This window comes from Idiotropiscis lumnitzeri, chromosome 3, assembly GCF_059441095.1.
Source record: "Idiotropiscis lumnitzeri isolate Australia: NSW breed Sydney's pygmy pipehorse chromosome 3, RoL_Ilum_1.0, whole genome shotgun sequence".
Classification (NCBI taxonomy): Eukaryota; Metazoa; Chordata; class Actinopteri; order Syngnathiformes; family Syngnathidae; genus Idiotropiscis; species Idiotropiscis lumnitzeri.
In genome coordinates, this window is record NC_142393.1 from 18,704,953 (window position 1) to 18,716,137 (window position 11,185).

Below are 11,185 nucleotides of genomic sequence, written 5' to 3' on the forward strand. Positions count from 1 at the left end.
CCCCAGTCTGACATGCACATGTGCACATAAATGTCATACAAATGTGCGCGCGCTCTCTCTCTCTCTCACTTTTGCTCACTCACTCAATGCCCTCCCAACCCTGCCAGCACTCCCATTCCTCTCATCCAGATAAAATCCTTTCAGACACAAATTTCAATTATTCACCTCATCCAAATAATGCCATGTGACAAGAATTATCCCTACTGTAATAATCCACTTAACTGGGAAAGAGCAGCTCATCAAAAAGAGAAAAGAGAAAAGGGACTGCAAGTGAGGGCAGCGGTGTGTGCGCACACGCACGCGGTTGGGTCGCTGGGGGGGGGGCTTTGCTGCTTGTCAACCAATCTCGAATCAGAACCCTCCTAACAAGAATTTCTTCCCTTTTTGAGAAGGCCATCTTGAAGCGTAGTGGGATGATGAAATTGAAGTAAATTGAAAGAAAGCCTGAGAGAATGCTCCCACAATCAATCAATAACCCCAGGATTAAATTAGCCTTGGCATGAAGGCATGATGTGGGGGGGTGAGAGGGGATGTGAATGATGGTGAATGACATTGAGACATGTTAGTTAAACAATACCCCACACTCCTAACCTGGACGCTATGCTGCAAGGACATTTAATGTACAGTACACTCTATGTGATGTGTTCCCTCCACTGCTTGGCAACAGCAATCCCAATTTTTTATCATAGTCATCACATGGGAACTTGCTTGTGTGTTACACTTTACACATTGCCATTGAAAAACAGCTGATACGACTTAAAATGTTGCCAACCTTGCATTAAATTAGTTTATGTGATGTAGTCACTGTTTATATTGCTCAGCGGTGAGGATGCTATATTATTGTCAGGAGTTTTACTTTTAAGCAATACAGAATATTTACCCTGTGCAAAATTCATATTGAAAAATATGAAAAACACATAAAAGTAATTTAAAGATAAAGAGTGTAAGGAAAAATTAAGAAATGGTGGGGTTTTTACTTGGATTGAATAGTAAGGAAACAGATAAATGGAGGTTTCACGAAAAACATTACTAGAGACATGGAAAATTAATTGCTTGCAATTTGGGTTTTCTGTCGATTTGATTGGTTCAATCAGATCTGCAGATATTTACCATATTTTGCAAACCTTATGATTGACTGTCATTTCTTAATTCACCAATCCACAAATTAAGACATTATATCTTCAGTGTTTAAAACGTATACATTTATCTATGGTGGGCCACCATGAATTTCGGCCGCCACGAATAGATTGTGGTTCTACCTTCCTATATGTAATCGATGCATTAACTTTGTTTTACTGCTCAGAGATTCTGTTACGTTCTGCTCCTTGTGTCTGTCTGCACATCATTGAAAAAAGATGCCGCAAAAAAAAAAAATCTCACCGTTGTACAAAATATGGCTAATTCTCACTGTCACCAAACTTTGGGTAAGGTTGCAGATTTGTGAATCATCTCTTTAGTATTCCAAATGTTACACACTCTAGAGATTTTAAGGTACATGATTGAGAATCACGACATGCCGCATAATTAACAGTATAACTCCCATCATTTATTAAAATGTATTCATCGCAATGCGTTTTCCTGATTACACGAGATTAAAATAAATATCTAATATGCTCCTACTAATACGTGCTTGCATTAAAGAGAGAGAGCATACTCAATTTCTGCAAGAGATTCTAGTCCCTTATCAGTGAAGTTGTTTTTAATTACTGAAAAGTTGACTCCTTACTAGTGCTTCTCTGGGGGGAGCTGGTGCGTCATTACCAGAAGGAAGGAGAGCCTGAGAGTCAAAAAAGAAACAGTATTAGAGTGCCACCTGCTGGAAGACAGATGCAGTGAATGTTGTACTATATCTCATGAACGTCTGTGTACTTAAATATGAACCATAGAATCTTACCTGGCCCGAATAGTCACTCTATATTACTTAACAGTCATATCATTTTTCAACCTATGGTACTGACCAGTAGTTTGTTTGGCAAACTGTGACAGAATATCCATAATTAAAATTAGGCATGATCAAGATCAAGTTTCAACCTTTTAGAAACATACAGCTATGGTAAATTATCACATTTGCACAAATGAATAAATTATGAAAATTATAGTCTTACATCATGAAATGTCATCAAAATATTTGGCAATTGCAATAACAGTACAGGTGTGCTACTAAACAATCTTTTTTTCCATCCAATATTTAGCATTTTGCATTGTTTTAAGCGTGTTCCTGCACAAATGCACTGCACATACTAACAACATGGCTGCAAATAGAGAGGAGTTGGTTTACAAAAGTAATCAGTGTTGGCAACAGAAAGTTTGCCATTACACTTTACTGACATTTCCGCCCCCTCTAATGACTGCGTCATTAAAAAAAAAACTAAAAAAACTAGCACGTTTAATTGCTGCTAAGAAACAGACAACATGAGTGGAATCTGGAACCATTTTCACATTGTTTCACATATGACAAGAAAAGGAGTCCAGTGGAAGGCAATCACGTAGTCAATTGGGCTGAGTATTGTCAAAGGCATGGTGACCGTTTATCCATCGCAAAAGCTGTGATATATATTTGCATGTTGGAAACTTCTGACCCCAGGAATGAGCTTACAAGCCACAAAATTTTTGGCAAGGTTGTCTTGCCTCACCTGTGCAACTCTACATGGGAAAAAAAAGCGTGAGAAACTCTTACTATTTCTCTTACATAGATTAGCCAAGCTTTGCAATTTGACAGCTCATCAAATGACATGAATTCGTTGAATTTTTTTTTTAAAAGATAACCTGGTTGTTTTGAGCGAAGGGACATTTTTTTCCGAAAGCACTTATTTACATGTGTTTATGTAAACCTTGATTGCTATCAGGAATAAAAGCAAACTTTGTTTGAGTAATGTGCTTTTGGTACAAAAAAGATGAATATTAAATTAAAAGAAAGTATTTTGTTTTTATCAATACCCATACATTTTACAAGAAAAATAGCTGTCAGTATTGCATTCCAGCCATCCATTGTCTGTAACACTTGTCCTCATGAGGGTCACCCTATCCACACTAAATTTGGGTGAGATGCGAGTATTGTCGAGGACAGCTGCTCTGTCAATCGAAGAGCACACCCGAGCAAATATGCACAATCCACTTCGACAGAATATCCACCCATAATCTGAACCGCTTCTCCTCACGAGGGTCACGGGGGTGCTGGAGCCTATCCCAGCCATCTTCAGGCAGTAGGCGGGGTACACCCTGAACTGGTTGCCAGCCAATCGCAGGGCACACAGGGACGAGCAACCATCCACGCTCACACTCACATCCAGGGCAATCGAGAGTGTCAAATCAACCTGCCATGCATGTTTTTGGAATGTGGGAGGCAACCGGAGTACCCACGCAGGCATGGGGAGAACATGCAAACTCCACACAGGAATGTCAGAGCCAGAATCGAACCCTGCACCTCTGTCCTGTGAGGTGGACGTGCTAACTAGTCATGCACCGTGCCACCCACACAGAATATATTTGCCGAAATGTAAAGTACTTAATCAATAAAAATGTACTATTATCTTTAGTAATAGTGGTAGTAGTTGTAGAAGTATACCATTAATCCACCATGGTTGGTAGGATATCTACGTATGGAGAGATAAACTGTTGAAATTTGAAGCACCTTTGAAGTTGAATGTGTCAAGCATTTGAAACAATTTCAAGCACACGCAGGAAATGAATTTTATGCTTAGCTTGTAAATTTAGCTCACGAGGAAAGAACAAGTGTCACAGCTGTGTATTTATTTCAATATTGGATCTAAATCAAAGGCCAATAAGTACACCTTTGCCACCGTCGTCCATATGTTACATCGAAAATGGCAACATTATGTATCTGGTTATGATATCTTAAGTCTCATCTTGGGTGGTTCATTTCAGCACCACTAATATTTTACTGCGCCACTAAATAATGGACTTTTAAGGTTTAGAATTGTCAGTGTTGTTTTGTTTTAGTCAGCAGGGTACGGAAGTTATTAAACAACCACAAAGTTAACGAACAAAGCCATCTTGACGGGGTCAACTTGTTAACTGCAAATCAACAGTCCACGCCTTTGCTCGAGTAAATAACTCGAGATAATGGAAAGGATATTTATGAGTTCCGGCTAATATATGGGGTGGAAAGTTAACAGAATTATCTTAGTCCTCAGTGTGGCAACTTTTGAACGCTTTCAATAGCTACCGAGCATTGCTAACTAGCTATTATGCTAACATTTACGGAATAAAACATACAGATGCGATTAATGTAACTGACACTTAAAGAACAATGTGCAATCTGCTATAATGCATGTGCATATTAACAGGCAAGTGACATTATGTGATCTCTGTTGACCTGTGCTGGTTGATCAGACTGGTCCGTGGATGTCATCTTGCTGTTCGCGTCGAAGGCTGCTCGATGCTTGATTGCTTCTGCCTGAGCTCAAAGTGCAAGCTCGCTGACCTAAACGGAACATTAACATTAAATTCGACTTGATTCGATTTAAAAAATGTATCTGAAACAGAACACCAATTCAACCGTAGTTTACATATTTAGTTCTTTTGGAAAATATTTACTGTAATTTGGGGGGAAATCTGCTCCGTGATGCGCGCAAGCAGAAAGACTACACATCCCAGAGTCCTTATCGTCATCGGCGTTCCCGTATTCGAAACTGCCAACTACTGAGAGCTGTCACCCGCTGTCTTATTAAGCATTATAGTTGAACGTTTCTGCGCATAATGGCGGATCGAAAGCCGTGTAAGGTATGCAACTTTACACGCCAGAAGTCATATGGCTTGGTTGTTCCTTCGCTGGAGGAGCTGAAGGTAAAAGGTGAGATGATGCACATTTTAAACACAACTTTGTTGCTGCTTAGCTTGAGAAAGTCACTGGTCTAATGCCTGTGTATGAATACAAACGCTAAAATGGAATCTACGGAATGAGGCTGCGATACATATTTATCCTATAGATTTAAACCTCACTGTAAGGCACAATAAGGTAATGAATCCTTGATTGAAGGGATCCTTAACACTATAGAGTCGTCTCACCCACTACCATATTGGCCACTTAATCTTATCTCACATGATCAAGAGCTGGCTTTTCGTCTAGCAACATTTCTAACGTGCTGAAACTTGCAGGAGCTGAACGTGAAACGAGTCAAAAAGATGCCTCCCTCCTGTTGTCTCATTCCTTAAATGCTAGTCACCACCAGGCGTTGGCCAAAGCTATGCTGGAGTTCACTACCTACACTCTAGGGGGGCGGGTCAACTCAAAGTTATGTTTTAAAAGAGCCAAGCCACCCCTTATGTAAAGTATGTTTGAGCTATGCCGGCCTCCATAATGGAAAGGCATCCATCAAACCATTTTCAATAGCGTTTGTCTTTTAAGGGTCAAAGGTCAGCTGGACCCTTTCCGAGCTGACTTTGGGCAAGGCAACCAACCATTCACTTTCAGATTCACACTGATAGGCAATTTAGTTAAAGCCGAATTACACTGAGAATGGGAATAACATGTTAACTACACATAAGAGGGCCTGATCAGAGCGGTGAACCCGGAAACTCTTGGTTATGATGTAGAGATGCTAACCACATGTGACAATATTGTGTTCGATATTTTAAGCATTTTAAAGACTTACAGGTACATGTGAGAAATTAAGTTTTGTTTAAAAAAATGCATCACTTGGAGATGCTTGTCATTGTGCAGTGGAATCTTGTTGAAGTCATCAGGCAATTTATTTTGTCACATTAGCTTTTTTTTACATCATATTTAGTGCATTCAAATACGTCTACTGTAGAGTAAAAATAATTAGCATTTGCGAAATATATTACGAAATTTTGGAAAAACACACATAGAAGGAATTTTAAATGGCAGGATTATTCTCCTGATTGTTAAAACGACAATTTATTTTCATTCTTTGCAAGTAGCACAAGTGTTTTCAATGTCTGATCGGTATGTGCACAACTGAATGCAGCATTATTGAGCTGAACTGATCATTGTTTGTGTAACATCATCACACTGATCATTTCATTTCAGGAAGTGAATTTCTTGGTTTCACACCACACGACCCAGTCACAGTGGTCTTAGAAGACGATGGGACAATAGTCGAGGACGAAGCCTACTTTTGGTGTTTGCCCTTAAACACCAAGTTCATGCTGCTGCATGAAAAGGAGACATGGTCGCCGCTTCGCAGGGGTGAGCATATTTGGTTCGACCTGAAATAAGTTTATATTATTTTTTTTTATTTGATTAGCATCCTGTGCACCTCTTTATGCCTTATATTGTAGTTGATGGTGGCACAGCGTGGATGGCGAGGGATTCCGTGATGCTTGAGAGCGACGCTGTAGACGCAGCCCATGGTACTGCATCATGGTTGGATGTGGCCTTGCAGCTAAAACAGGACCTGGCCAGCATCATCCTCATGTGTGAGGAAGACTTACAGGTGCCAGAACTAGTTCTATATGTATGTATGTACAGTATGTGTGTAGATAGCATATGTATGTTTTATCAAAAAGGAAGCAAAATCTTTCTCTCTGATGTATCTTTAAAAGGCAATACAAACAACATTTTCCTTTATTTGACATCTAAATGAGCACTTAATGTAAAATCAGAGTCATATGTTGTTCCAGTGCTTAGTGGACGTCCCTTGTCCCGAGCTAGCTTCTGCTCTCGGCTTCCAAGAAAAGAAGACTGAGAACCTTCAGGAAACACTGCAGAGGGTTTTGGACCGTCGGGAGGAGGAGAGGCAATCGAAGGAGTTGCTCCAACTCTTTCTCAAAGCAGCAGACAAAGAAGACGGAGAGCCACAGGAGGAGACCAGGCGGCACAGTGGGGGAGGTACGTTGAAATTAGCTACTTTTTAAAATGAATACCTCTTAATACTCGCAACTTGAGTAGTGGTTAACACAACTGCCTTACAGTCTCGGTGCAAATCAGCTGAACCCTTCTTGTGTGGAGTTTGCATGTTCTCCCCATACTTGCATGATTGTTCCTCCCACATTCCAAAAACAAGCATGTTCAGTTGATTTGAGAATTATCAGTTGTCCATAGGTGTGAGTTAAAGTGTGGATGGTTGAAATGGCTTGAATTGTTGCCCTGCTATAGACTTGGATTGTTATTGCATTGTTATTACGTTATTATCGTCTGTTATGCATTTTTTAGGGACGTTGCACTAATGCCAGTAACCACTAGGTGGAACTATTGTCACAGTTGAATAGTCGTATCCCCTTTAAAGAACCTCTGAAAGCAACTAATTCTTCTGTTTATGTTGCAATTACTGCAGGTGCTGATTTGCCTGATGGGATGGAGGTGGATCCAGCATCTGGATTCACTTCCAGGACTTTGATGGTCCTGAAAGGCAAAACAAGCCCAGAGACCAGGCTGTCCACTGAAGATCTCCAGGTAATACGCAGTCTTCACCTCACGCATTACATTGCACTTTCTTGAGCAATTACTAGCTTTATGTATTTACAACAATGTGTGCATCCAGTGTTTTTACCATTTGTGAGCTGTCATACAGGTTTAAAAATAAGTTCTTATTAAGATGTTAGAAAAACAAGTCAAATCTTGACTCCATTTGTCGATGCTGGTTCTTCTTTGCATAATGACACTTTCCAATTCACAAAAACAGATGTTATACGTGATGCAGCACGGTGAAATTTGTAGTGGTTGATCAGCTGTGGTTTTGAGCAATCCGACAGCACTTCTAGTTGCTCCCTGGGTGTGCATGTTCATCAGTATCGCATCCTTAATGAGTTTTTACAAGCATAAAGAAAAGTCCACATTCCCCTCATTTGCTGAGTTCTTTTTAGCATTTATCTCCTGTACAGCTCCAAACTAGTTTTCAATTTCAAACAATGACTGAGGTGGTCCAGTGTAGCAAAAAAAAGAGCTTTTCTCTCTTGAAAAAGCAAAACATGCATCAAATGCATAATTTTATGGTCTTTCTCTGTACTGACCTTTCATAAAATGGGCTTATCACTAAGGTGCATTTGCCAAATTACAACTCGTACAACATCAGGCACGTCCAACTTGAGAGTTTGCTTTGTATTTGCATTCAAATGAGACACTTTCTGTGTTCAGATGGTGGTGACCAAAGGGACGGAGGTTATGCAGAAGGTGTTAGGCTGGGACAACGTCAGGACGTCGACGCTGCTTCAAGACTGCGAGTCGGAGCTAAAACGACGTCTTCAGCAGATCCAGGCCGTGCAGTCTTTGAGGGGCAACATGCCGCAGGGGATCAGCAGCCAGCCGCCAAATGACAAGAATGACGAGGAGAGCCAAGCAACACCGCCTCACAGAGGGAAATAGTTTGTTACCTGACCTGAGCACAGACTCCTAAGAGCTTAAGCTGACCGCTTCAGGGCCAGCAGAATGATTTCGCACTGGGTTAGCGATACTATTTTTACCGCTGGATCTCGTATAAATGTCAACAAGGTTCATGTTTGTAGCATTCGGTACAACTTTCAAGCCACTTAAATACTTTTGCCTAAAGCAGAAGTGGAGGGCTTTGCACAAGTTACGTTTTTATGAAACATCTGACAATAATCACAGATAGTCCTTATTTGGATGATGACAAGCTGCTGTGAAACAAACATCACATGCATTTGTGTGAAGCTTAATGTCGAACTGTTGCCATCTGATATGAGCGGGTACATTTTTATTCACACTTTATTACATGAATACAGTTGACTTGTTGGTTTTAATGTAAAGAAAATGCACTCGGAGACTCAGATGGAGATGTGTTTCTGTTCTATTTTTCTTGACCGAGGCCAGTAATCTTTGAAATATTAAGAGTCTTTGTTGTCATATCCTGCCAACTGGTTTTATTTCCTCATTCGTCCGGACAGAGCTCCGATCCAGTCAAATGTTTTCTGTCCTTTTCCAGCTGACTTTGGGCAAGAGGTGGCGTGCAGATTTAACTGGTCACCAGCTAGTGAGGACATTAAAACATACACACCTGTGGACTCTTTAGTGTCTTCAGTCAACCTAACGTGCATCATTTTGTAATGTGGGAGGAAGACGCTGTACCAAGAGAAAACCACTGTGAGCACCAAAATAACATCCGCACACAGGAGGGCCCTGAACAAAAAAATCCACCTCCAAATTTCGATTGTCAGGCTTTTTTTGCCTGATTGTGATGAACCTCTCAAAATATCGACGTTTTGTGGCAAGGTTGTGTGGTCACTCCCGTGTTGCTGCTTTGATTTCCAAGTAATGATTTTTTTTCTCGTCAGGTTTCTGTGCTAAGCGGTATAGCTGATTGATTGAGTGATAAAAATGTAGCGCAAGATCTGACTGTGAGCAAAATTATTTCCAAGATATACAATATGCAAAGAGTGACAATATATTTGCGTAAAGCCTGACCTTGCTTGAGATAGCGTTAGAGTCGAGTGCACAGACTAATTTATCATTTTCCTAATAAAGAGTTAGACAGGATAACATGTTCTTCATTTCATATATGCACGCTTCATTGCACCTGCCCATCTAACAATCGTGGGCAACGAAGATGCCGCTTCATGTTTGAATTACGTGAAGCCAGCGTGAGGCTTATGAAACTTAGGTATTGGTTTGCTAGACACGAGATGCAGGCCCATGTGAGCTATGTAAGACATGATCTTCACTCCAATGAACGCACATGACGGTGCACACACCGAATTGATTTGCCCTCAAATGCTACTGTTCACATTTGTATTTTGGATGATGTTGCTAACAATAAAAATTGTTGAAACCTAGCTGTAGCCACTGAACAGACATGTAAGATGAAAATCGGAAAAGGTGTAAATAAATCCCCGTTATAAATAGAATTAATTACCAGTACATCTCACTAGGCTGTTAAATATCACAAAGTCAAAGTATCGCTCGCATGTACCGGTTCATTTTGTCTTTGACTTGAACATTTCATAAACACTTTTTTTATGATGATGGGCGTTCAAGCCAATTCACTTTATATTATTTTCTAGGGGGAACATTTTTTAAAAAATTAGAACAGCTTCAAAGTCAATCTGCATCACAGAGCAGAATGTTTTTCTGGAATTAAAAATATACTGTCGAGGCCAGTCAGAAAAATGCAAACGAAAAAGTCACTTTTAATCAGTGGAGCCCTGCCTGTATTTTGTTCATATATTCATGATGCGGCAAGTTGGCAGCATGCTACCACTCGACATCTTAGTCGGTGTCATGGTGGGCGTAATTCCTGTGGAATTAGATCCGACTGGGCTGCTGCGTGTGCAGCCGATTGTGTCGGGATTAGATTTTTCAATCATACTGCACAGTCCAAAAGTGCAAACTACACGTTTGCGTTGGAAGCAAACATGACTGGAGGACTTTAAAGATTATTTTTGTTGTTGTTATAGTGAAAGCAATAATTGTATAATGTGGGCCAACTCACAGTTCTAAATAGTTCTACCTGGGGTGGCAGGAGGAGAAGCGGTACTGATAATGGATATATATATATATATATATATATATATATATATATATATATATATACGGGTGGTAAAGGAGGCAACTGCCATGACATATTTCGGTTTGAAAACAACACTGAGATCCATTGTGATCACCATTTCCACGATTGCTATGATAAAACAGATGGCAATGTACAGGAAATGGTTAATTATTGATTCTTTTTTAACTAGAATATGGCAGTATCCAGACCGCGGCTAGTACGAGATGCAGTCGTCTCCATCTTCAGTCATCAATAACACACACACAGATGGACTACGATGCACATTGCACAAATTGTATTTAAGCCCAAATTTTATGACATGACCGTTATTATGCTGATTTGTCATCATGTCAGCCTAATTCTACATTATTCACAGAAGAGTCATAAAAAGAAATGACTAAATCAATACAAGGGAGCTTCTTTGCCACCTCAACACTCTTATGTGTGCTCCTCTGCCCCACTTGCTGGGTGGAGACGGATGAAATGCTAGTGAGCAAATGCAAAAGTGCCAAATTAGAAGCAATTTAAGCAGCCTATAATAACTGTTTTGACAGAGAAGTAGAGCTGGAATTAGGTAGAAAGAAACTGCATAATGTATGAAGGTTAAAGGAGTAGCTTTCACAGATCCTTGAGTCCTAGACTGTTTTATTCTTTTCTTAACTGATGTCTGGGCATTAAATCGCCTTTCGCTAAAGCAGCGATATTTGAGCAGCTCGTTGACACTACTATGGTATAACAAAAAGCCTGTCCAATCACAGAAC

General features: G+C 40.2%; 2 protein-coding genes across 4 annotated transcripts in view; one reads left to right on the plus strand and one right to left on the minus strand.

Moving 5' to 3' along the window:
• The window catches only part of pex14 (peroxisomal biogenesis factor 14), a 55,177-nt gene extending 50,738 nt beyond the window's left edge, over positions 1 to 4,439 (minus strand). For 2 of the 3 annotated variants that reach the window (XM_088291371.1, XM_088291372.1), the window contains exons 1-2: positions 4,337 to 4,439; positions 1,727 to 1,777 (exon numbers count right to left, since the gene is read on the minus strand). In XM_088291371.1, the coding sequence (XP_088147497.1) occupies positions 1,727 to 1,777; positions 4,337 to 4,372 (87 nt within the window). In that variant the 5' untranslated portion in view covers positions 4,373 to 4,439. The remainder of the gene's footprint in view (positions 1 to 1,726; positions 1,778 to 4,336) is intronic. The other variant, XM_088291373.1, reaches the window with a different exon arrangement.
• A 190-nt stretch (positions 4,440 to 4,629) lies between these two features.
• On the plus strand, positions 4,630 to 9,267 carry dffa (DNA fragmentation factor, alpha polypeptide). Its single transcript, XM_088291374.1, has 6 exons — positions 4,630 to 4,813; positions 6,014 to 6,172; positions 6,265 to 6,419; positions 6,607 to 6,814; positions 7,260 to 7,378; positions 8,060 to 9,267. The coding sequence occupies exons 1-6, from the start codon at positions 4,720 to 4,722 to the stop codon at positions 8,285 to 8,287; spliced, it is 963 nt and encodes a 320-aa protein (XP_088147500.1). The 5' UTR covers positions 4,630 to 4,719; the 3' UTR covers positions 8,288 to 9,267.
• Positions 9,268 to 11,185: the final 1,918 nt, after the last annotated feature.